At 34.8% G+C, this 27,878-nt stretch overlaps 1 protein-coding gene across 4 annotated transcripts in view; it reads left to right on the top strand.

Annotated features, from left to right (window-relative positions):
• Positions 1-27,498, top strand: part of Mthfd2l (methylenetetrahydrofolate dehydrogenase (NADP+ dependent) 2 like) — a 109,699-nt gene extending 82,201 nt beyond the window's left edge. For 3 of the 4 annotated variants that reach the window (XM_076864104.1, XM_076864101.1, XM_076864100.1), the window contains exons 7-8: positions 5,688-5,813; positions 26,225-27,498. In XM_076864104.1, coding sequence (XP_076720219.1) covers positions 5,688-5,813; positions 26,225-26,337 — 239 coding nt within the window. In that variant the 3' untranslated portion in view covers positions 26,338-27,498. Of the gene's footprint in view, positions 1-5,687; positions 5,814-22,838; positions 22,904-26,224 lie in introns of those variants that run through there. The other variant, XM_076864103.1, reaches the window with a different exon arrangement.
• The last annotated feature ends 380 nt before the right edge of the window (positions 27,499-27,878 follow it).

Consider the following 27,878-nt stretch of genomic DNA (forward strand, 5'->3'; position numbering starts at 1 on the left):
CCCTCTGTTTTCTTATAAAATTTGAATCTTTGAATTCTGTGTTTCCATGCAATTATTTTGCACCTGAACATATGGATTAATAGATGGAGGTTTGGGAGCCACTATGGTTTGGATGTGGTTTCAATGTTTTCCAAAAGCCCATGTGTTAAAAGCTTGGTCTCCAGAGTAGCAGTATTGGGAAGTGACAACACTTTCAAGAGGCAGGGACTAATGAGAGGGTCTTAGATCGCTGGGAGCATGCTTTCCAAAAGGATTAAGCTACATCTCTTGTAACCCATTGGTAGTTCTGAAGAGTAAGAGATTATAAAAGGAGAAATCCTTTTTCCTCTTACTCTGTCTGGTTTTCTGTTTGAGATGTGATATTTGTTTTCCTATACACTTCTGCCATGATGTGATGCCATCTGCTGTTAGGTCCTCACTAAAGGCCAAATGGGGCTTGCCTGCTTTTGGACTTTGAACCTTCCAGACTTAGAGCTAAACAAACCTCCTTTCCTTTATAAGTATTCTATCTTAACATATATCATTGTAGTAATGTGAAGCTAACACAAAAGCCTGGATTATCATGTGCCTAAAACTATCCCCTATTCCTTTGAAAATTTTATGGCAGGTAGGTTTTGGAAAAATGTTAATAATTTTAGCTCAAAATAAGACTATGTCTTACAATCAACAATGAGGGGCTTTACTTTATAAGGTTATTGCTCTTGAGAGACTTCTGTTCAGCCAAGAGGTAGTAGGAATAAGTCAGAAGAAGATGGAGAAACAGAGTTGAAGAGAAATTGCAGGATAAAGACCATTAGATTTGTGTTGAGATTTGAAGGAATATAAAAGGGAGTTTAAGTTCTCACTTTTTTTTTCTTTTTTCTTTTTTTTACATTAACCAAGAACTCTGTTAGGAGAATAGTTCTAGAATCTGAATACCTTTGGATACTTCTTCAAACAAATTTAAATGTGCAGACTGTTGGATGTCTGGAATTTTATCCCTTTCTGTTCTTAGGCTCCTCTCAAATGAACATTTTTTATTCTTGTCAAAATTTATTTAAAAATAGCTATTACAATTTTAAATTTTCTTTAGTGAAATTATGCCATTTTTAAAGATAGAAGGTATAAGAATTTGGGTTATGGTATAAATGTATGTAAGAAACAAAAGTATATATCAGAAGGGAAGTGGTCTGGGGTTTAGACCGAGGCCAATACTGCAGAACTAGGAATGGTCAATTGAAAGTACTGCTTGTTACCTCTTGCCTCAGTTCCCCACAGCTTAATGGTAAGGCATTTACAGCTACAAACTTGACTACTCTGCAGTTTTCCATAGACAATAAGGTATGGGTAGATAAAAGAGACAAAACAAAAAAGAGAAGAACTCTAAGCATTTTGCTAAATGAAAGCAAAATTTACCAAATAATTTTTGAAGTTTACTAGAGACTTTTGAACTTCTCAGTCCTCTGTGTTAGTTTGAGAAATGGATTTATCTTATCAACTTGTCACTTACACCTATCAACCTGTCACTCTCCTGTGAACTTCCATTTTATAAAGATACAACAAAAAATGAAGAGGCAGAGCTAAATAGTGTTGTTAGTTAGGAAACTGATTTCCTCCAAGAATAAAATATTTTTCAAATCTAATCAGATAATCAAAAAATTCGAAAAAATATAAAACATAATAAACTTCCATTAAAAGAAATTGGAGTTCAAGCTCAACACAAGACTTAACTCATCATCACAGTCAGACTAACTGCTCCCTTTGCCCCCAGGAGGCTTGAGAGGCTAGAGATGCTCATAGTTTCTAAGTTGAGGTTTTGTTTTGGATCATGGTCAAGAAAAATTCTTGAGTAGATGTTTGTAAATCCCCAAAGTTGTTGGATTCTGGCTCTTTCTAAATGTCACCCAACAATCCACTGCTAGACAAATTTGATATAGCATGGAAGACAGCTCCCTCAATAGACATGGTCGCAAGGGTATGCTAGGTCAGCTCCTATTAGCCTACAAAGGTTAATTTTGAGCATATCTTCCCTCTTTCATGATCAGCCATGTCACATAGATTGAAGATAGGCATGGTAGGACTATTTATATCACAGACATCATCCAGTTGTACAAATCATGGGTCCCCAACCCCACCCCTTAGAGAGCCAGTTTATTTTAGCAGCATATTGGAACGTGAAGGCAAAGTTGGGATATTTTTGATATGTTGGAGTTTATTTTAAGGCAAGTTGTTTTAAAGTGCAGACTTGATTATAACTGAGTTATGATCATCATATAAAAGTTTTGGGTGGTGAGCACAATAGCAGAGAGTTTTGAAGCAAAGGTTTCAAAGTCGTAGAGAATGAAGAGCCAATGAATGATTTCTTCCAACTAGGCTTCACCTTCTATAGTTTCCATAGCCTTTCAATAGTTCATTCAATTTTGATTCTATCAGTGGATTCACCCACTGTTGAGGTCAGAGCCCTCTTGTTCCAATCACTTCTCCCAAGCAACACCTCTGAACGCTGCTGCATTGGGAATCAAGCTTTCAACATATGAGCCTTCAGTTTATATTCCAGGTCCAAACTATAGAAGCCCCCTACTTCCTGAAATTTTCACTATCTTCTAATAACACCATAAGCTGGCAATAAAGACATCAGCATGTGGCTTTTGAGGAACATTTATGATGCAAACCATAACACTAATGTTATTTCTCTCCTGTCTTAAGTAAAGTGATAAGATCTGAAGTCTACAAAGGTTCAGCAATAAATTAGTTGGAAAGAGGGAAAACAACTTTAAAAAAATGTTGGGAAAGGGGCTGGGGTTGTGGCTCAGTGGTAGAGTGCTCGCCTAGCACATGTGGGTTCAAACCTCAGAACCACACAAAAATGAAATAAAGATATTGTGTCCACCTACAACTAAAAAATAAATATTAAAAAATGTTGTAAAAGACAAAGGAGAATGTTTAAATCTTAGAATTGGAAGTTACCACTCTTGCAAAGGTTTATAAATATGGTAGAACTTTAGAGGAGATCAAGCTATTGCAGGGACACCAACACCAAAGGACAGCTGTGAGGAATAAAAGGATTACCAATATTTCTACCACTTTTATGAGTTTGGTGAGACAGAACACATACAATAAATCAAGCAAAGCAGATTTATTTCTCAAAGAAAGATAGCAAGAGTAAACAGAAGCCTAGGATCCATGGCAAGCTAGTCTCCCAAGACTCAGGAAAACTGCTCTGGGAAGATGGAACCTCTTCTGTGCATGTTCCACATTGACATGGCTGTAGGACCTTCAAAGCATTCAACTGTGGACCCCACTGGGATTGCTGAGCCTCAAGAATCATAGGGCATCCTGTTCTCAGAGAGATGAAGATGTAGCCTGGGTTGTCCCAAACATTCCCTACTTATCTCTAGATGTCCCATACTTGGCTCGTTCTGAGAATTACAAGTGGGAAGAGATAGAACTAGGTTGGCCAGGGTCATATGGGGAACTATCCCCCATAACTAAACTTCCCAATTCAATTCCTCTTTTACCCTATGCTGAATACTTCTGTTGAGGAATAAGGATAGTAAAAGTTCTTCTTTGTGGCATATTTTATTATATTTCTTAAGATCTTTATATTGGGCTAATTCTTCTGTATTCCTTTGTTTTCCTTCCTTCTTTTGTTCTTCTCTTTGAAACCATAGAGGGTAAATCTATCCCTTATTCAGTTTAACATATGGAAGACTCTAGTATAATTATTGTTATTTTGTTTTATGGGTTTTTTTCCCCCTGGAAATAAAAAGCTGGGGTTTATTCAAATACATCTCTATTTTAGAGGCATTCAGTATGCAATATTTTTGGTCTGTGACTGTTTCTTGCCCTCTGTAAACTATACATTAAGGGTCACTACAAAGTAGGGAGCTTAGATATACGAACACTATAAATCAACACACTGCTTCCTTCATTAAGAAAGTCTTGCTATGAGAAAATATAGATGGATTGATTAAACAGTGTGTTTAGGAATACTTTTTCCCCTTATAGTTTAAACTTTTTATTGCTACAGACTAATAATAAACAGTTGAACTAAATAATTGAACAATTGAAATGAACTATGGACTTACTCTAATCATTTTGCTCTAAAATAGCCTCTGAAATACAACCAGCTTTTCCAGAAAGAGTCTTCTAAAAAAGTAGTAGAAAATATTATACCCTTGTATCTGGACCCAATTTGTCTTACTTTTTAGTGAATTTCCAATCAAGTATATCACCTGATAAGAATTATACATTTATTTCCCTTGAAATTCTTCATGCTGCTTATAATCCATTGTTTCAAAGTGACAACCTCCTGTTCAATTTTATATCATTTGCAAATGTGAGATATTCAACTATTAATGTGTTAAAAAAAGACAAAACAAAACCCCCCAAATTTAGCCAACCACTTTTTAAAAAATAATTTTATATGTGTCTGTGGTTCAACTGGTCAGTTATGCTAGCCTTGGTTCATTCTGATGACCTTTCTGGGATTATTTAGGCATCTGCCATCAGCTAGTGGTTGTCTAGGGACTCATCAGTCTAGGTGCCCCCAGCTGAAATGACTCATCTCTGCTCCACAGGAGTTGTAACCTCTAGTAGACTAGCTTGAGCTTGTTCTCATAGCCATGACAGGATGCAAAGAGAGATAGGAAGCACATGAGATCTCTGTAAGGATCAGCCCCACCCTTGGCATAGAGTAGAGCAGAGCAAAGTAGAAAATAAATCTGGAGGAAGACAAAGATAAAATAACCATCATAATGTCAGTGTCTACTTCCAAATTCTTTATAGATTTTTGAAAATGGCACTGATAAATATTTCTCTTAAAAGACCTCAATGAACCTCTATAGATATAGATGCACTGAAAGATCCCAAGGTAGTTAGATCATCCAGCTGACCTCAGTCAACTCACAGAACCATGAAAAATGTTATAATTGGTGTTTTAATCCACTAAGTTTGAAGATGACTTAGTAAGCATTTATTTTTTTAAAAATTTAAACCTTAGGTATTATTAACTATACTGTTGTACTTGAAATAAAATTTGAAAATAGTTATAGGAAACATGATGATATAAGATCTGTATAGTTCTACCTTTTCAATGAGAATGAAGCTATACTGAACAGAGCTTACTGTACTTTACATCTTTCAGAGTAATATACATAATGAATCAAAGAAACCGAGAAAAAAAAGGGATAGCATTTCATGTTTGGGGTTGATAAGATGCCACTAAATAAATGGCACTTTACCATAACCCTAGTGAATATTTTTATTATCCTCATTTTCCCTTTTCTCACTCCCTTCTTTTCTCTGTCCCCAATTTCTGGGTAGTTTTCATTCCATTTCCCTCCATATCAGTAGGAGCCTGTTTCATGTCCGTAATCTTCTGATGATATTTATATTACATGAAATACAAAAGGATGCTGTTCAAACAGATATCCATATGGAGTAGTCAGGTAAGCAATCCTTAGGGTGAGAGAGTAGTTCTTGGCAGAATTTCATCCACAAAAGACTCCATCTGCTACTATAATCATCTTTGTTCTTTGTTCTTCTGCCTGATCAGAAATGGCCAGAATGCAGTTGGCATCTTACAAATTGTATATTTTGTATATTTTTTAAACTCTATGATGACAGAAACATTAGTACAAACCTTTGTTATACTCAAGGATAAAGTCTAAGTATTAGAGTGTTTCACAACTTCATTTTCTTTTCAGGTATTCCAAAGCTGATTACATCTGATATGGTTAAAGAAGGTGCTGCTGTAATTGATGTCGGTATCAACTATGTCCATGATCCGGTAACAGGAAAGACAAAATTAGTTGGAGATGTGGACTTTGAAGGTAAGAAGTCAAATATCTTTTGCTAAATGAAAAAAATTCTGCTTTGCATGCTTTGAAGATAGAAAGAAAAACTTTCAGTTTTGTATGGACATCATTAAGTTATTAATCATCAACAACTCTTTCCTTTGTGGGAAGAATTTAATCATACTTGTATCATCTTCCCTATTTCCCTCCCTTTCTCCTATCCTTTCTTTTATTTTTCTTCCTCCCTTCCTTCTAATTGTACCTCTAATCTTTGGTTTTAAGATCAAATTTTTTGTTGTGCAGTTTTAATGAAAGAATTCAGCTGACCTTTCACTGACATTTGCATTATTTTTATTTTTTGGAGTAGTGTTATTTTTTGCTACATTTAGCCATCTGTGTTTTCTACTCAGCCATTCATTTTTAGAGTAAAAAGGGATCTTAGGTTGTGTTTGGCAATCCAGACTATATTTCAGATCTACATAGTTGTCTAGAAAATTGAAGTTGATGTTTTTTCATTTTTGCCTTACAGAGGATAAACAAGAGGATTTAGGCTAAAATTTCTGTGGCCAATGAAAGCTTTAAGACAGTCAACATGTAGTTGTAAAATAGAATAATTCTAACCAAATGAACGTTCTTTCTACTGATGAGAAAACTGAGCCCCAAGAGATATATGTTTCATGATGCCAGACCCCTAAACCAGTTTTACTTCCAATATCTTTGTCAGAATCTAACTTATATTTAGGTTTTCATAATAGCCTATAAATCTTAGATGTGTACAAAGGTATGAATAGGTAAAGTGAGTGGGAACATTTCATATTAGAAGTATTTTATGTAAAAGACTGATTATTCTGACCCCAAAAAGCAGGACTACATGAAGATTTTATTTATTTATTTATTTTGCACTGGGATTGAACCCAGGATCACTTAACCATTGTGCCCCAGCAGACCCTACCCCCATTTATATTTTATTTAGAGGCAGGGTTTTGCTGAGTTGTTTAGGGCCTCACTGAGTTGCTGAGGCTAAGTTTGAGTTTGCAATACTCCTGCCTCAGACTCCCAAACTTCTGGGATTACAGGCAAGCACCACCACCTGACTAGATGAAGATTTTATTAGTTACAGGAATGTGCTTACAGATAAACTGAATCAATAATATGATATTTAAAATTCAGATATTTTTAAAACTATACTTTAAAATTAAAATGTTCAATATCCCTAGTAATCAGGGAAATGTAAATCCAACCTATACTGAGATTGTATCTCACTCCAATTAGAATGACAATCATCAAGAATACAAATAATGATAAATGTTGGTGAGGATGTGGGAGAAAGGTATACTCATACATTGTTGATGGGACTGCCAATTAGTATAACCACTTTGAAAAACATAATTTCAGATTTTAAATTTTTACTTGGAACCTGGTCTTCAGCTGATAGTTTACACAATTTCTAGCATGGTGTTGAATAAAATTTTAAAATGTAGACAGTAAGGAGGGTCCTAGGGTATTGGCCTCATATATGAGATTCTAAGATGTAACAGGGACTAGGTCCAGGTAAACACTTTGAACTTGGTGGTAAAGAAAAACTTAATGAGACATACATACAATACCCGAAGCTCTTGTGCCCTGGGAGTTTCCTAACTTACTCTCATACTTTTTATGGAATGGTGAATAAGAGCAAAGCACAGATGGACCTTATCAAAGAATACAATGCTGCCCTTGTAGGTTATAATTTATAGGGTCCCCAACATGGATGGAATTCTAGTCTAGCAGGATGAGTGTGTGTGTATGTGTGTGTGTGTTGCATGTACATGCTGAAATTCTTAGGATATAACCTTATTTATTTATTTCATCTTTCAAGTTCAGTGATTCCAATCAGATATTAATAATTTATTTTGAATTTCTCAACTCACATGAGTAAAGATGCATTTCATTTTAAAACCTGGCATGTTATTTTCTGCAGTGTCATTCTGTTTCTTGATAACATTATAGTTACTATGTGTTTATTGCAAAATCACCACATACCAGATGGAATGGACAGCATAGATAACCAGATCAAAAAAAAAAAAAAGCTGGGATGTTTGCAATTCACAACCTTGACTGTGCCTGTGGGACAAGCTTAGCTAGCAGTTCTTCATCATATTTTATAAGACTCTTTTTCTCATAGGGTATTTCATTGGTCTCAGATGATTTCCATGCTTTCTTGTATTTAAACAAGAATAGTATTTTGTTCATGAAGGTTTGCTGAAAACATTATAAAATAAGTATTTTTGAGTGGGTGTGTATGTTCAGTGATCAGACAGATATGCACTTAAGGCTGCATACTGCTCAACTTGGTATCTGTTAAATCAAATTGTAGTTCTCTGTACCTAAGTATTTAATAAAATTTCAAAAAGAAAATGATAAAGAGAAATAATAATATAAAATGAACAGAAAAAAAAACCATTGGACTAGATAACCAAAGAGGTTATTTTAGACATGCACTGCTGTCTGATATCTTTGCAACCTCTCTGACCATCAGTATTTCAGTGTTACGGTAGCCTCCCCTTATCCAAGGTTCTGTTTTCCTGGCATACTCAACGAGAAAACTGTAATTGTATCATCTCATATTATCACAAGAAGAAGGCTGAGTATAGTACATAAAATATTTTGAGACACAGAGGGGTACCACATTTATGTAACTATTATTAAGGTCTAATTTTTAGTTGTTCTATATTCTTATTATTGTTATTAATATGCCTTAATTATACATAAAACTTGAACATATGTGATATGTATAGGAAGAAACATGATATGTAGAGTTGGATACTATCTTCAGTTTCAGACATCCAGAAACTGAACATATCCCCCATAGATAAGGGAGACTCATATATACCAATGGGTCCCTTTAGCTTTAATGTTTACTACATCCTGGACATTCAACAAGGCACTACCAGATGATCGTGTAAAAACACAGAAACTCTTAGGCCAGAATTTTCCAATCCTGTCATAAAAAACACCTATATGATTGCTAGTAGTTTTTGTTGCTGCCCTGTTGGCTCGTGGAACCAGAGCTCTGAAGAAGATCAGGACTTGGTAAAGAAGGCCTTGCCAGTGAGGCCGTGACTCAGCCACCCATACGAGCAGGCAAGTGATAGGTTTTGACATGTTGTTCTTTAGGTTGTTCACAGGACTTAACCTGAGGTGAGGGATGATCCCCAGCTAAAAGGGAGGGACTTTAACTTGGGTTATGCCACAAAACTCATAGGTAGCATTTGGCTGCAAATTGCCACAGGGAAAGTGTGCCTGCTTTGTGAGTATCGATGAAAGTTTCACTATAACTACTGCCAAGATAAAGCGGATGTAGGTAAAATCAAATGTTGAAATAAATTATCCTTGCAGAAATGTTTGGCTCATTAATAAAGGAAACCGAGCAACCCATTTAAAATAGATTATACTTATGGGAATGATTTATTGACATAAATAAACAAATTGATTGTGACAAAAAGGATGAATGGTGCCCCAGCGGAAGTGGTGCTGGCATAAAACTTCACACTAAATGAAATTTCAGAGATATTTCATGACATTGAAAGGGCAAATGATAAAAATGCTGGAAGTTTATGCAAACCGAGGAAGGAATCTGAGAATTTTCCAAGATAGAAAAAAATTGCATTCTCCAAATAGTAAGTTATATGACCAGAAGAAGGCATTCATCAAGCTATTCTTGACAGGAGTTTTCAAAGAAATAAAACACTTATACTCAATGTTTCTAATGTTTTAAATTATAGGACCCTAAATAAATATTAGTTTTCCTATTATTTTCAATTCCAAATATATCTATAAACTATGGTAAGAGACTTTTAAATGTTTTGACAGAAGTTTTTAAAGATCATTGAGCAAATATAATTTTCCCTATTGATTATTAATATTTATTTGCAGTGTTTAAAAATCATTTTTATGATCTTACTCTACTGTGAAAACTGAGTACTACTATATTTATCCCTGTATAATAAAATATTATGAAATTAGTGATCAGTAGTTCAAATTCATATACAATGCCATAATCACCACTATGACATGGTTATCCAATTTGTTTGGCAACGTTTCTCACTATTATTCTTTTTTTTTTTAATTATTGGTTGTTCAAAACATTACATACTTCTTGACATATCGTATTTCATACATTTGATTCAAGTGGGTTATGAACTATTATTCTTGAAGTACTATCCATGCAGGTGATTCAGTGTTGTTTATCAGTTTTCTAGAGACTCAATGCTTCTACTTTGCCTCCCTATAGATCTAACATGGGCCGGTTGTGCAATGTCAAACCTCTCCAGGTGCTTTGAGAAATAAATAGGGCCTCAAATTAGTACTATTTTGTTTTGTATTGATTCCTCCTTACAAATCTCAAAATGATTCATCACTGCTTTCAGCCTCTGATAAATACTTAACTTCAATTACCTAAACAGATCTACCCCACCAACTTAAGACATTAAAAGAAGAAACAGGGGTTGGGGTTGTGGCTCAGTGGTAGTGCACTTGCCTAGCATTTGTGAGGCACTGGGTTCAATCCTCAGCACCACATAAAAATAAATAAATAAAATAAAGATAGTGTGTCTATCTAGAACTAAAAAAGAAAGAAAGAAGAAACAGTATTTAAAAGCATCAGTGACTAAGTTATTTCTATGTCTAAAAGTTCTTTTTAATTATCAATCTTGTAATGAATAATCTCTTTGGAAAATTTGGATTTGATATATATTATTAATTTTTAACACTAGGACCTTCTTTTAATCATTTTCTATTGTAGCTTTGAAGTAAACTATGTATTTCTGACAAAGAAAACTTCATTCTCAATCAGGAGAGTTATGAAGGAAGCAAGAGATTATGTGATGTGAGTGGCAAACAGTTTCTGAATAACAAGCTAGAAGGCAGTCTCTAGTGCTAGTCTCAGACGCTCATAATTACTTTGTTTTTATAACCGCAATTCACCAAATGGATTTGGTCAGCTGCAAAGTCTAATTAATGACTTCCCGTGCTGTTAATTCAGTTGCCCTTGCTCATGCTGGTGAACTCTTGGGCCTCATCTATACCTTATACCTAACACCCAGATGTTTTTATAGCCTTTTGAAGCTTTAATAGCTTTGCTTCAGTTTTATGGTGCATTCCACAGGGATTGAGATGGAATGAAAAGAACTGGAATGTCTGCTCCTTATTACCTGCCACCCCTCCTCCCTGTCTTCCAGTCTGAACCACACCTCTCTACTGGTCTAAACCAAAACGGGGGAAAATAACACAGGGTAGAACTTGTGAAAAGAAAGCAAAAAGATAGAAGGGAGGAATAATGTGTGACATCTTTCTCAAAGTCAAAATAGGTGAGGTTAATGTCTAGAGTGAATTTTCCCTCTACACTGTTTTAAAGTTATAGGGTAGTAAATAGAAATTTTAAAGATTAGTCTAAAGGTACCTTATACTGTTGATGAAACTGATTTAAATTGTAAAAATAATAGCCATATTTTATGGAAAAGAATGTCCACCCCTCTAACACAGCCAATATTATTTTTACAATTCTTTTAACTCTGTTGTTTCCAGATGTTTTATATAAACATGTTTTATATAGCTTGAGGAATATATAACTTACGCAGTTACGCACTTTTAGTGCTAAGGCTGTAATGCATAGTTGTGTTCAGTGAATTTATCATGATTTACTCCACCCTTTCTTATTACACACTTATGTGGTTTTCATTTTTTTTGCTCTAAGTTTTATGCATAAATACAGGTTAAGCTGCTATAACAAAGGAACACCAAAATATATTAACTCAAGATAATTTAGCCCTCTCCCACCAATGTTGGAAGTTAGACAGGTAGTCAAGGGAGTGGGGCAGTTAGGTTCATTCAAGGATACTATTTTGATCTATCTTAATGTTTGTAGTAGTTTGCTGGAGCTGCCAAAGCAAAATATGACTGACGGCATGGCATAAACATCAAAAATCTATTTCTGATAAACCTTGAGACTAAAAGTCCAAGATTGAAGGGTCGTTAGGGTTATTTCTTCTGTGTTCTCTCACCTCAGCATGTAGATTGTCATCTTTTCCCTGTGTTTTCATGCAATCTTCCCTCCATACATGTCCAGATTCAGATTTCCTCTGTTTCTAATGACATCATCATATTGGATTAGACCTTATTATAATGACCTCATTTAACCTTTTTGCCTCTTTCAGTATCTTTTCTCAAAACACAGTCAAATTCTAAGGTACTGGGTGTTAGGACTTTGCTTATGAATTTTGAGAGGACACAATTTGGTTCATAACACTGTTCTGCCTGAGTATTGTCCTCCATACAGTTGAGGTTGAAAGGCCTTTTCATGAACATTCTCTTCCATGGGAAGGTCAAAGAGAGTGCAGGGCAAGTAGCTCCACCTTTAAGAAAATTGAACTAGAAAGTTTCATGCATCACTTCTGCTAATGTCCTGTGGACCTGACCTGTGGTCATGTATGGGAATGAAAGGGATGAAGAATCCATGTTGTCTGGATTGGATACAATACTTGAGTGAATAATAATCCACCCTATACATACAAACATGAAAACTAATCTCTTACTTGAAGGAAAAAAGAAAGAGATATCATTATCCAACATCCATGCATCAGTTTATCTATGTATTCTGAATTAATTCAGTTGTGAAAACCTTAGGAGACAATCTTATCATTGTTGGCTTGCTTTTGGTTTCAAAGCATGTACTATTTAAAATGTCTTCTTGCAGAGTTGGTGGATGTCTAGTGTCAGTTCTCATTCTTACAGTATTAATTCTGAACTTTCTGTAGGTCAATATATATAGCTCTGCAATAAAATTTGTGCAAATAGTACAGCCTCGCCTCAATGTCTTCAGTTATAACTAAACTCACTTTATTAGTAAATAATTAATAGAGATTGGTTACTTTTGTCCACTTTATGCCATTTTGAAGAGTGTATCAAGTTTCTTTTTTTATTATTATAGCTCTTTTTTATTATTAGTTGTTCAAAACATTACAAAGCTCTTGACATATCATATTTCATACATTTGATTCAAGTGGATTATGAACTCCCATTTTTACCCCGTATACAGATTGCAGAATCACATCGGTTACACATCCACGTTTTTACATACTGCCATACTAGTGTTTGTTGTATTCTGCTGCCTTTCCTATCCTCTACTATCCCCCCTCCCCTACCCTCCCCTCCCTTCTTCTCTCTCTACCCCATCTACTGTAGTTCATTTCTCTCCCTTGTTTTTTTTCCCTTTCCCCTCACTTCCTCTTATATGTAATTTTGTATAACCCTGAGGGTCTCCTTCCATTTCCATGCAATTTCCCTTCTCTCTCCCTTTCCCTCCTACCTCTCATCCCTGTTTAATGGTGATCTTCTTCTCATGCTCTTCCTCCCTGCTCTGTTCTTAGTTGCCCTCCTTATATCAAAGAAGACATTTGGCATTTGTTTTTTAGGGATTGGCTAGCTTCACTTAGCATAATCTGCTCTAGTGCCATCCATTTCCCTGCAATGGCTTTCATTTTTCATATTTCTGTTGTTAATGGACAATTTCAATCTCTTGATCATTACTGATATTTTTAGTGTGACTCTTCCAGTTCTTCAATTTAGATTCATTCATTTAGTTTTCATTCACAAACATGTTGGGGCATCTACTATGTGTTAGGCATTGTTATAGGCCCTTGAGTTACAAGAATGACTTAAAGAAACAAAGTTGTTACCTACAAGTAGCTTGCATTTGGGCTAGAGGAGACAGATAATAAACAAATGCATACATATACATATGATGCATAATGCAGTGTTTAGTGTTACAAAAGCAAAACAAGACAAGGGAGCCAGAGAATAATGAGGTAAAGTTGCTTAGAAAGGGTGGTTAGGCAAGGCTCACAACCTTAACAAAATAGGGGAGAGAACCATGTGGATATATGAGGAACAAACATTCGAAGCAAACAGAGTAGCAAATGCAAAGACCTTGGGAATGTTCCAGCCAAGCATAGAGCTAACTGTGAGGAGAGGCATGCTTGGTGGTTTTGATGAGCAGCAAGGGGGCTGCTATAATTAAATGTAGTAAATAAAAGGGGAAAAGGTAGGGGAAAGCCATAAACAGCAGAAGAAGTTGCTGGAGCTGCCAAATGTAGGACCTTATAGGGCATGGAAAGGAATTTGGATTTTACTCTAAGTGGATTTGGGACTAAGAAATGATGTTGGACTTGTTTTTAAGAGTATCACTCTGAATGGTGCCTATGCTTTTTGGAGAGGTAAGGGTGTAAATAGGGGTACCTGTTAAGAGGCTATTGCAATTATCCAAGTAAGAAATGATGGGGTGTGGACCAGGATGGTAATGGGTAAAGATGTTAAGAGGTAGTTAGATGGTAGATATAATTTAAAAGGAGAGTTGGAATGATTAGTTAAATGATTAAATATGAGGAAAAAAGAATATTTAAGTATGACTCTAAAGGCTTTGGAATAAGCAAGAATGGAGGTGCCAGTTCTACAATCCTCTGGGGATGAATCTTAAAGGTCAATTTCACTGAAGTATGCTATGCATATTTAGGGTAGAGAGTAGGTAAAGGGAAGAAGGGGCTCTTTCCAGGTAGAGAGAGCAGCAAATAAAGACAAATGGAAGAATTTTAGGAGGACTTAACATACTCTAAATTGTGGGCCAAATATATGATGTTGCAAACAGCTGTGAATGTGCCCCAAATAGTTGGAGTTTTACCTTGCATTTTTAAAAGAATATCCACTGGGCAAGAGATCTCTCCCCAAATGGGACATATAAAATGTGGGACACCATCTTGTCTGAATTATTCTTCAAAGTTTCAAACCAATAGTCAACATGTTGACAAAACAGGGTCTAGAATTATATAGAAGCCCAATATCATTCATATAAAACAAAAACTCTAGGAGGGTTTTTAAAGATGTTTTTTCATTTGTTCTCTCTCCTTTGAGTGGCCTATATTTGAAACCTCAGAGTTATTTTTCACTCCCTGCTCTACTTATATCATGTCCAACCTTCCAGAAAAGACTATGTTCGGGCTGACTTGTGTTTGAATCCTGGCCCTGCTGCTTAAAACAATTATGATCTTAGGTAAATCACTTCACCTGTCTGAGGCTTGATTTTATCATCTGAAAAACAGATAATAATACCTATCGTATAAAGTTGTTGTGAAGATTAAATGAAATAATCACCATACATGGGCTAATTAAAGTATGTGAATTGCTGAGCATAATGGCTGCCAGAAATCAGTGCATGTTGTGTGAACATTATTCCCCCTTTCTGTTCCCCATTCCCACTATACTAATCCAGGAGTCTAGAAACTTCATTTACCACGATGCTCCTCATAACTTTCTATTCTCAGCTCTCTTATGGTTCAGTTTGTTTTTTTCCCAATGCTCATCTGAATCAGCTTGAAAGAAATATGCTTATTCCTATCTTCCTCAAACTCCTAGAGCAGGTTTCATCTGTCTTCATCACTTTGTTCTTATATCACCTTGCGCTTTTACTTGGTTGTCCTCACCTAAATTGTGTACCTCCATAGTGTAAACCTCTGTCTTGCATTTCATTCTTATTTTCATCCTATACCAGGTCCCAGCCTTCTTAGTCATACTACTGGCTATTTGTATCACCATCTTCTGTACTTATAAACCTATAGGGTCACTCAAAGTATTTCCCTAAATTTACCTAAATGGGACACAGCTCCCATTTAATGTAGCAGAAAATACAATATTAATCTACAATAACCTGCACAAGTTCCTGGGTTCAACCCCTAGCACCCCCTCCCCTGAAAAAAGTAAATGGTCTACAACAATCTACAATTATTAATGAATGACATATCTGTTGATTCATTTACTGACTTACTCAGCTAATTGAGTGAGTGCTGCTTCACTTATATAGTTTTACTGGGTATATAGCCATGTATATTATAGACAAAGTCCCTAGAATTTATATTTTCCAGTTTATATCAAAGTCAGTTTCATTTAAAAGTGGTTTTAGTACTGCTTTAATCCATGTATGTGTCCTACCACATGGGAAAGTAAGAGCATATTACCAATTCAAAGGAAACAAGACTGTTTTTGAACTATACCACTTTTACTGAACTATTTATCTGTGATACTATAAAGAACCAAGTTAAAGTGACTCCCCACCCTCACAATTTTCATTGTTAATATTTTATCAACTTTTGGTGTTCAATAACTATAAAGTAGCCCAAAAATCCAGCTTTACTGTAAGGGAAGACCTATTACTCTAATCAAGAGGTGATCTATCTCAATCATTTGGGACAGGTTGATGGAAAGTGCAAAACCTCTCTGCCGGGACTACGTTTCTAACACATAGGCAAGTCATTTTAAAAAACAAGTCGAACCCCTGATGGTAACTATGAGAACCTTACTGTCAGTGAGCAAACTGCCTTCTTGTTGCTTATAACATGGACAAGATGGTTATTGTGAAGGATAGATGTTTGAAAACAAGTCTACCTTTAAAGACACTCTATTTAGTAGGGCATATTTGACATGGAATGGTCTACTTTTGTGGAGAAGAGTTAAAGTTGAGGCACATTAAGTTCACATCCACAGGACCAAAAGAAGTATCTGATAGCTTAAGAAGTTTTCTTTCTTTTTTATACTACAGTGAATTTTTTTTTGTAGTTGTGTCTCAGTGTCCTGTATTAAGATACAAATATTTTGTTGGTTATGATTTCTATTGAGTTTTTTAATTTGATTTATTGTATCCTTCATTTCAAGGACCAGCTTTCCCTCTCCTTGGTCTATACCCAAAGGACTTAAAAACAGCATACTACAGGGACACAGCCACATCAATGTTTATAGCAGCACAATTCAAAATAGCTAAACTGTGGAACCAACCTAGATGCCCTTCAGTAGATGAATGGATAAAAAATGTGGTATATAAACACAATACATATTACTCAGCAATAAAAGAGAATAAAATCATGGCATTTGCTGGTAAATGGATGGAGTTAGAAAAGATAAGGCTAAGTGAAGTTAGCCAATCCCCCCCAAAAATGCTGAATGTTTTCTCTGATATAAGAAGGTTGATTCATAGTGGGGTAGGGAAAGAGAGCATGGGAGGAATAGACAAACTGTAGATAAGGCAGAGGGATGGGAGGGGAAAGGAAGGTGCATGGGGTTAGAAATGATGGTGGAATGTGATGGACATTATAGTCCAAAGTACATGTATGAAGACACAAATTGGTTTGAATATACTTTGTGTACAATCAGAGATATGAAAAATTGTGCTCTATATGTGTAATAAGAATTGTGATGCATTCCACTGTCATATATAAATAAAAAATTAATTAAAAAATAGATACAAATATTTGTGAAAGAGAACTTTTATCTCTTTTTATTTAGGGTTGATTATGTTAGACTGCTGAGAACAAATCCCTGCCAGGAAATGTGGAGGATGACCCAAACAGTCTATCTAGTTTGTCACTCTAATATGCATGTTTAATGACTTAAGGAAAAAAGATTAGGGGCAGAAAGAAACCATATTAGGAAAAATTATGGGAGATGATAATTTTTTTAAAAAAAGACACTGGAAGGGCAGGTATTTTTAGTCATTTTCCCAGCTCTTATTAGAGTTACCAGAAATGGCACACAATATTTCTGTCCTGTCAATCAAAATTGAAACGGGCAATGATAGCTGACACCATCCATGTTTAGTAAGAAGGTTCCACTGATGAGTGATAACCAGATTTCACAGAGAGCAATTTTAAACTTTTGCCTGATGATTGTCTTGCTCTTTATTTGCACTGAATGTTTTCTAGGTACTTTGAGAGGTATTTTTTAAGCTATCTCTATTTCTGATACAGCTATGCAAATATATAGAGGTATTTATTTAATATAAAAGTAGGAAAAGTATCAGAAGGAAAGAAAGAAAACTTACAAGAAAGTTCTTGTAAGTATAGTCAACTATCCTAATGAAGTCATCACAATTTAAAAAAATATAGATAAGAGTCTCATGCTCTTCTACCCCATGAATCCTCTCTGTTCCATTACTGCTCACAGAATGCCATGATAATATCTTAATACTATATATGTAGAAAACTTGTGGAAACCTCTGGAGTCATATAACCGGATAAATGCAAGAGGAAGCATAGAAATTTGCGTCTGGGTCACATGATTCCTTATTGCCTTGGAAAGTTCAGTGGTGAGCCATTCACCTGCTAAGGGCCCCTTTGCTCTCCTGGTGCATCATTTTTATACCAGCCATAAGAGAAAGTAGAGTGTTTTCCATATTACTTCCTGAGTCATACTATTTCTTGAGTCCTATGCCATTCAGGTTTTTCTGGTTGTTATTCCTGTACTTCATTTTCCTGAAGCTTGTCTCCCCTTCATTATAGTGGATATGTTTGAGAGGCCATGCCTAAGTGGCTTGCATTTAGAAGCATGGGAAAATTCTCCAAGCATTTAATTTAGACAATTACATATGTATGCTAGGAGACTGAAATTCACATGAGAGAAGCAAGAAATTTTTGTTCTGCCACCTTGGCACAGATAAGAAACCATCCCTCTTCTTTTGGGGGCAGGAAGTTTGATTTAAAAATTAGTTGTAGCGTTGTGAGAAATCTGACATGGGCCATAGACTAATTTTTTTTTCAGTGACAGAGAATCAGACAAAATAGAGAAAAAACAATATTACAGAACTTGAGATATTAGTTTTTCTTCTTCCTCAACTTGCAAAAGTAGATTTATAGAGCATAAATATTTCCTTTGATTTTTACCAGAATATACAGTTTCTATAACAAAACAAAAATTTAAAAAGCAATTCTGTTGAAATACATCTAGAAATTCCATTATTTGGGGGCTTGGGATACAATACAATGTACTCACATAGAACTTCACAATCTGCCAAAGAATTAGGCAGTATTTTAGACAAAGTATTTTAGATGAGAATTTGGATTATTAAGTGCCAGGTCCTGGGAACTTAATATACAGTTTCCAGAGGAAGTAATGACACAGAACACATAAGCTGGAGACACCCTGTCATGAAGCATGGGTTGCTGGTGCCAAAGGTTAATGATTGTACCTTTCTTTTGTTCTTACTTAAGTAGTTATAGAGCATTTTAAATATTCCTGGTGTTGCTATTAGTATCCTTCATGAGTAATCTTTCCACACCCTGTGACCACATGTCACCACTGAATTTTTTTGAGGCATAGACTGAACACCTAGTTTCTTTCATCATCCTGTCATCATCTCAGTTTTAACACGAAATAACCTTTGCTTCATACATATTGTTCTTATTCTATTAATTGAAACATGATTTGCTTCAAGTAAGAATGATGGGAATCATGTCAAGCTATGCTCATCTTTATTCTTCCATTTAGAAATCTGAAGCCAATAACTTTAAAAAAAAAAAAAAAGAGCCAGAGTAGAGCATATCAGATTAGGTATATATTCCAGGCAGGACACATTTCTTTGGTAAATGACATACATGAGTCTGAAACTTTATGAAAACAGAAGATAAATTCCTCCTTTAATTTTTTATTGAAAATTACATATTAGTGATTATTTTTCTTTCAAAATTTTCTCTTTACAAAACTGGCCATTCCTAAATATATAAATAATTAAGTTCATTCACAGATGACTTTATTACAGTTTGTTCACCTTGAACACCATAACTATAGCTACCATTATTCAACTTTAGTTTCCTGACTCCTCCCCTCAGGGTCATACGCCATGACCCTTTCCCCAGCCCCAACTCTTTCCTCTTGCTGTTTTCCTCACAAGCTGCTGTAATAATGAACTTCTCTCAATTCCTCCATTCCATCAGCTTCATTGTCAAATTCAAACAGTCATTGCTTTTCCTTTTTCCTATGTCTGCGGTGCTCTTCCTCTTCTTTCTCCCTCATGTGTCCATCAGGCTTTAAGTTTTCTGTAATGTTTGAATCTTTTGATGAGCCATATATCTAACTTCCATTCCCTCTCGGAGGTGCTCGCAAAAGAACCTGAATTTATTCTCCTCTTAGTGCCTCTCTCCTTTCTTTACACCCCGTATTATCATATCACTTCATTAGATAAATGTACAAACACAAAACAGATAGTTTTCCAAGTTGATTTATCCCATCCCCAAGTATATTTTCCCAAGTATTAAAAATAGTTCAGCCCTTGCTTTCAAGTTCATCTCCTCAATGGAGAGTCTGCATTATACACCAGGCACACCATAAGCTGACCACTTCCTGCTTTGTCTTCTGCAGCTCTTCCCCTTTACTCCTACATGGCAGCCATACTGCACTTCTTATACTGCTTCCAGAGTTCAAGCTGCTTTCCATCCAAAGGAGACTTCTTGACACCTTTATCACAAATGTTGTCACCCCTACCAAGAACACTGTTTTCCACCTCTCTGTCTCAACTGGAAAAGTGAGGCACAGATACATTTTACACACACACACACATTACATAATATATATAATATATAGATTCAGTGCTCAGACTCCGAATTATTCACAGTGCAATAAACATTTTATTTATGAAATATATTTCATAGCCATGGCTCAGTTATTATTTAGGTAATTGTATTTTTAACATCTTTCTCCCCAACTAGACTATAAACTACAAGAGGCAGTAACTATCTCTGTCTTGTATAGGAACATTTATTCTGAATCTGGGCCATTTTGTAGCACATGAGGGGAAAATGACAGTGAAGTATAGGGTTAGGAAATGATGAAAGACAAAGATGTTGGAATAGATGATAAAACATCTTGATGGCTGTGACAAACAATTTATAGTTTATCCTAGAGACAGTGAATATATAGAAACTTAAATGATCAAATCTATGTTTTAAAAAATAAATCTGGCAGCAGATAGTATGGCTGATATGACAGACTAAGAGCCAGAAGACTACTATAGTAGGTGATTAAAAAATGGCCACACATTTCTTCTGTCTCAATATGCATATCCTCTTTGCATTGTGACTTTGTTACTCTTCTCATACCAAGCATTTGACTTTGAGCATAACCGTGAAACTTGCTTTGGCCAATTAGACATTATCCACCATGATGGAAGCCAGGGTGTGAAAGCATTTGCACCCTGGGATTTTCCTGGGACTTAACTAAGAACTTGAGGCCACCACATGAAGCAGCCTTACTGAAGCAGTGAATCTCAACAGATTTTTTAATGTCTATACTTTGTTTATATGTATAATACTCCTCTCCCACCTTTAGAAACACCTCTTACTTCAGGCAGTGATATTCACTGGTACATACTAGAATCTTGTGGTAGGAGGAGGCATATATAATTTGACCTCATTTCACAGGAGAATCCAATATACTCTATGACTGTAAATTGAAAAACATTCTATAAATTTTATGGACCAACGAATAAACAGTTAACTCAGCCTGAAGAGTTAACAGACTCCACAAAGGAAGTGACATTTATGTTAGCTCTGAGGAGAAAGAATAAATATTTCCCAGACAGAGCAGTGAGGGTAGGGCATTTTAGACAAAGATATATAGAGCACACACTCTTAAACATTCTAGGTAGTGCTAGTGAAGCCATGGAACTTTAAAAAAAAAAAATCTATGGAAGTTATTTTGCAAGTCTAAAGTTTGCAGAAAGGTCATTAAAGTAGATTTTCATGATAATTACTGCCTTACATTAAAATATTCTTATTTTCAGTAACTTGATTTAAACATTACCAAGTAATTTCCATCTAAGTCTCATCCCTAAGAATAAGTTACACACAAAATAGGATTTGATAATTGTTTTATCTGCCTTCATTGTCAAACAGTTCTGGTTACTCTAAAATGATGGTGATTTTATGAAATTGAATTTAACTCTGATTTTTCCCTCTAAGTTCATTAGCCTCTCATGAAATTGCTAATATCAAGATCTACTTTCTGATTCTCATAATACAGAACTTTTAGTATTTTTCTTAACACATGCACACATATACCTTCAAGGTAAATACCCACTTCCAAAGGCTGATCTTTATGTAAATACGTCTCTGAAGAATATTATTACCCTCTAACACTTCTGTATTTCTTTAGTGAAGTATATAGAACACCTTCTCTCTTCTTCACACACACAATAATAAGATTAATCTTTAAAAGAATCATCTTTACGAGCTGTCCCTGTCTGCCTTTAAGGAAAAATCAACCAATGAGAAGATGCTTTGGTGATATAAAACCTATTAAATTACTCTCTTTCGGACATGATTGGGTAAGAGACTTCTCAGGACATCAATCATGCAATGAATTTCTTTTTCTCCCATGACTAATCTTAGCTCATAAGATTATGGTACTTCACAAACACATTATTTTAAGATAGGTTTGAAATGGTTATGCAAAATGGTTATACAAAATCATTAAACTAGAGAATTTTATGTTTAATTTTTTTAGATTACAGGATCTTGCCATGTTGTCTAAGCTGGCCTTGAATTCCTAGGCTCAAGTAATCCTCTGCCTCAGCCTCCCAATTAGCTGGGACAACAGGCATACACCATCACACCTGGCTGAGATTCTTTTCAAACTTTAGCATCTATACCCATTGGCATTTGCTAATATTTCCTCACTTTCTTGAAAAATCACTTTCTTCTATAGGTTGATATTTATGTAAATAGACAATACATTAACACCACAGCCACCAGCATATAAGCAATTATTTTCCTCATATATAGATACTCAGGAAAACCACATCAAAAGGAATAGAGAGCTAATATGCTTTTTATTCAAATTAATCACCATCTACCTTTCATGACTGTGTATAAGCTTTATCTTTATATTCATATACTTTATTTCAAATATAAAATATTTGAATAACCAGATATGTTCATAGTGATATTACAATCTTCTTCCTACTAATGAATTTTCCGGGTTCCACTGATGCTTCTAAATGCTTGCTAATGTCCAGAGAAGCCCTAGCCCAAGTCAGATGAAGGCTCCTACCACATAGGCCTAATTCTGTGAAGAGTGATAGGCAGGACAGAATGAATTTGTGTTGGTTTCCACCAGTCAAGTACACAAAAATACAGGAGCTAAGCTAAAAACTTCAGGCAAGTCTTATTCATGCAATAGCTTATTCCCATTCCTTCTTCCTCCACTTTTCAGCAGGAATACAATAGTAAGGATGTTGTGAAAAACATAATTTCGAAGAAGAAGATTATAATTCCTGAGAAGACTGATGGTTTATCTGATCTGACATCCAAGGAATAAAGCAACTCAGACTGCTAAACCAGCTATGTAATTTGGAAAGTAAGATGTAATTCAAAGTTGATGACTATGAATACTCAAAGTAGGAAAATTAATACATTAGAACCACTTTCTCTCTCTCCCTTTTCCCGTCTCTCCCTCTATTTCTCTCTTTCAGGATATCCTAGAAATCCTTTGAAAAAACTCGGTTAATTTCTGGCACTTGACTCATTCTTGGGACTTTTCTACTTGTTCATTCATGATAATACAGTTGTACTGGGACAGGGTGATATTATGGGGTCGTACAGTCTTTTGAATCTGACCATGAAGAGTGTCTCTCTCTTAAGGGAGAGTGACAAGGCATTGTAACTTCAGTGAGCCACATTTTCTTACCAATTAAAATAAATAATATTAAATTATTAAAATAATATTTATAAAGCCCAGGGTGGTGGCAAATACCTATAGTCCCAGCTAGTCAAAAGGCTGAGGAAGAGGAATTGCTTGAGCTGGGAGTTCGAGACCAGCCTGCGCAACATTGTGAGACCCATCTCAAAAACAAAACAAAACAAAAACATAAATAAAATTCTTGGAAAGTAATAAATACTCAAGAAACAGTAGCTATAGTTACTTATTATTTTCCCATATACAAATGATATTTAAGCCACTTTACCTTTCAGAGTTGAAAACCAAACTACATAAAACAATTATATAACCATAATAGACTCACTAATCTTCCACTAATTTTACTCTACTTTTTGATTTAGAAATCATTTATTTCAATGGATATCATTTTTTCAGAAAATTTATAGACACGTGACATTTAATTCAGTTTTAGAGAATAGTAAGGCATTTCCTATTTAGATAAGGTGGAAAAATATTGAAAAGGAACACCTAGATAAAAGAAAGAAAGTTTAAAAATTATAGCTATTTGTGGAATGGCTATTTGAACCATCTAATGTTTTGGCAACAGGACATATATAAATATAGCATGGACAGGATTCACTCATGCACAGAGAGGTTTTGTTAAAGTTGAAATATTACCTTCCAAGTCACAGTGTTGCTTTCTTTATAATATACTGTATTAGTCTGTTTTTCATTGCTTTAATAAAATACCTAGAGCAAGTGATTTGTGAAGAAAAAAAAAAACTTTTTTAGGTCTAAATATTTTTTTGGCTCCAATGAGGGCCTTGTAATAGAACACATGTGAGACTATTAACACTTTAAGATAGGAAATCAGAAAGCAGGGAGGGCTAATCTTGTTCTTTTATAAAAATTCAGTAGCACAGCAACTAACCAGAGTCACCTGAGAAATATGCTAATTCCTTTCAAAACAGTGCCCTGCAATGACCTGATTATCTCCCACTAGGCCCTACCTTTTTTTTAAAGGCTCCACCACCTATTAATACTGTCACATTGGGTACTATACTTCCAGTATATGAAACTTGGGGAATACATCCAAACCGTACCCAAACTATAGCACATACCATTAGAAGATGCATAATACACACTATCTGCGTGTGTGTGTGTGTGTGTGTGTGTGTGTGTGTGTGAGAGAGAGAGAGAGAGAGAGAGAGAGAGATAGATTTAAGCTTATATGGACTTTTCTTCAAGTAAAAAATATTATTCCTTTGCTCTTCTTATGATTTTAAAAAAGTATCTCAATGTACTATTTTACTTCATACAAGGTAAAAGTAAATTTTATAAACCATCTTTCAATAAGACGATATAAATAGTTGAAAATAGTATGAGATCTAGAAAACATCTCTTGGTTTTGATTCATGTAGAAGTTTACATGAGCAATACAAAAGTTAATAATATCAAATTATGTATTAAAGAAGTATTGTCTATGCTAAAGAAGTATTGTCTAAATTTGCATGTGTTTGTTTTAAGAGTTATCTGGGAAGGTTGCATTGCTCTTATTCACATGGTAAAAAACTGAATTAACCATCAAGTCAATGAATGCATGGAACCATTCACCTTTAATACTATGGGTGTGAACACATTCTTAAATTTTTTCTAAGTTCCCTGTCATTTCCTTGAAGTATATTAACTGAATAAAAAGTCTTCATGTCTTTAAACAAGACTTTGTGGATGTGCTCAATAGTTCAAATATATTTGATGAGTTTTATCAGACATGACTTTAATGTATTTTTTAGACATATATATGATATGTTATAAAAAGAATAATTCAATTTAACGAATGGCATGTACTGAGTTGTCTATATCCTCTCTCCCCTTTGTAATCAACATCAAGTCTTTTTGTTTTTAAGTGCACTTTAGTTATATATAATAGTGAAGTTCATTATGACGTATTTATACACATATATAACATAATTTGTTCCATTTCATCCCCCCAGTACTCCTCGCTTCCCTTCCCTCTTCCTTCTCCTGATCTCTTTCTTTGCTCTACTGGTCTTCCTTCTATTTATTCACATTTTTAAATTGGAGCATTATAATTATACATAAAAGTGGGATTCATTGTGACATTTTCAGTATATACACATAGCATAATTTAGTCAACCTCATTCTGCTTTTTCTCCCCTTTCCCACTCCTCCTCCCCCTTCAGTCCCTTCTTCTGCACTACTGTTCTTCCGTTTTCAGGAGGTGGAGATTTGTTTGTTTGTTTGTTTTAATTCCTTATGCCTCTTATATGAGGAGACATTGACCCTTGACTTTCTGAATTTGGCTTTACTTCACTCAGCATGATGTTCTCCAGAGCCTTGTGCGTGCAAGGCAGGCACTTTACTAACTGAGCTATATCCCCAGCCCCAGTTCCATCCGTTTACCAGCAAATACTATAATTTCCTTCTTCTTTATGGCTGACTAGACCTCCATTATGTATATTTGAAATCAGCATAATAGAGTAATAGAGTCATTCCAAAGTTTATAGTAGCACAGTTTACAGTAGCCATGTAATGGAACTAGACTAGGTGTCCATCAATTGGATGAATGTATAATAGATAAAGAAAATATCATGACTTTTAAAAGTAGCTTACTAGAATTACAGGTCATCAGGTCAACCATGGCTTATAGAATTTCATCATGTAAAGCTAACTGAGGTGTACGGAGGAGGAACCAATAGTCTTGGACCCATTGTGTTTTTCTATCCATATTAAATATTATACACAGGAGTGCTTGTCTAAATTGCATGCGTTTGTTATGCCCATGTCATCCTACAAATAATTAGAGTTTGTTAGAATTTGGATGTGTAATGCAGAAAAATCCACTGTGTACAGCATGCTTAGAAATGTGAAATTCTCAGGTAAATTTAGAAATAAAGAATATTTCCTGTTTCCTCTGCCAGCTGTTAAGGAGAAAGCTAGTTTTATCACTCCAGTTCCAGGAGGCGTGGGACCCATGACAGTGGCGATGCTTCTGAAGAATACTCTTCTGGCAGCTAAAAAAATCATTCACTAGACGACATGGGAGAATCAAGCAACTGAGGTTATGCTGTGTATTTCTTCGACAAAGGGCAAAAACCTTTATATTTTACTACAAAGTTATTTATTTCTACATTATATTTATTTTTTCATGGGTGGAATCATTGTGGATCAGATGATTCATGCAACTTTGTGCATTTCCTGCTGATTTTGAGTTTTAGGAAAAACCAAAAATAATTCCAGTGAAATTTTGGTAATAATTGCTTATTATTAACAAAGGATATTTGTTCATAATAAAACATCAAAGCGTTCATAATAAATAGATATATTTTTGACACAAGTAACTATTGCACACAGTATGTTTTCAACAAATATTTTGTCAGTCAAATGGGTACCCATATGCAATTTTATCACAGACATGCTCAATTTTTACTATATTCTGTGTTTTATGTCGTATGCTGTAAAAGAGCTTACTTGATACAAGAAAGATGGAATACTAAAAATCAAAATCTTCCCAAATGCAACCTACAAGGCCATCCTATTGAAAAATTATGTCCTCTTTAAGAAAAATATTTAAGGAAGGCAAAAGATACAATGCTACTTGTAAAAGTAATTATATCACACTGTGAATAACTACTTGTCATAATAAAATATACATTAAGAATATGTTAGGTTTATATATCATTGTTTCTTCCTATAAAAAGTGTTTGGACCATACAGTCGCTGAAAAATGATGGGAAAATCCAAAAATATAGAAAAATCACAAAACTTTGTTTGTATTTTCCTGCAAATATCAGAAAAATAATATATTGTATGAGTAAAATGATCATTAAAGAAAAGCAACTGGTATGTCTGTCCACACATTCAGTAATCTAAAAGTAAAAAATAATAAATTCAATGTGCCAAAACAAAACTGTAGGATGCAAGTAAAACTTTTATGCTTTGTGCTCACAGTTCTTCTCTCTTCTGTTATGGCATTTTGTTCTCAAAATAGATGTAATGTTCCTAACATAATTTATATTAGGAAATACATGTGAATGTTAGTTAAAGGCTATTTTGAGGCCATTGGAACAATGTACTTAGTGTTCTGTTTTCATGCCCAAATCTCAGTATGTTTACGTAAAAATAATAATTCTTATTCAATGCATGTTTTTATCAGTGTATTCTCTTGATCATTTGTGTGAAAATAGACTTGATGTTTATAATTAATACCATTTCAACAAAATAATAAAAAGTAATTTGAAGAAGGATAGCCCTGTTCTCTTTTTGTAAGAACAGCTGTTTCTTTGTCCATATTTTGTTACCCAATTTACTGCATGCTTAAAAAAAGTAGCAAGTTTTGCAAACTTGAAAGAAAAAAATAGTATAAAATATTCTACAATCTGTCCAAACCAACTTTGTCCAGTAATTCTGACAAAAATTTAAATCCAAAGTTTGCAAGCAAACATTTTAGAAAGGGCCTCTTTAAATTTAAAGGGTACCTAACTCCCTAACTAAAATGACCAAAAGTACATGTGTGCAAGGAAGGTTATTTTGGAATTATATTCAGGAGTCAGCCTTCCCAGAGTCTATTCTATT

The sequence above is a fragment of the Callospermophilus lateralis genome, chromosome 8 (assembly GCF_048772815.1).
Source record: "Callospermophilus lateralis isolate mCalLat2 chromosome 8, mCalLat2.hap1, whole genome shotgun sequence".
Lineage (NCBI taxonomy): Eukaryota > Metazoa > Chordata > Mammalia > Rodentia > Sciuridae > Callospermophilus > Callospermophilus lateralis.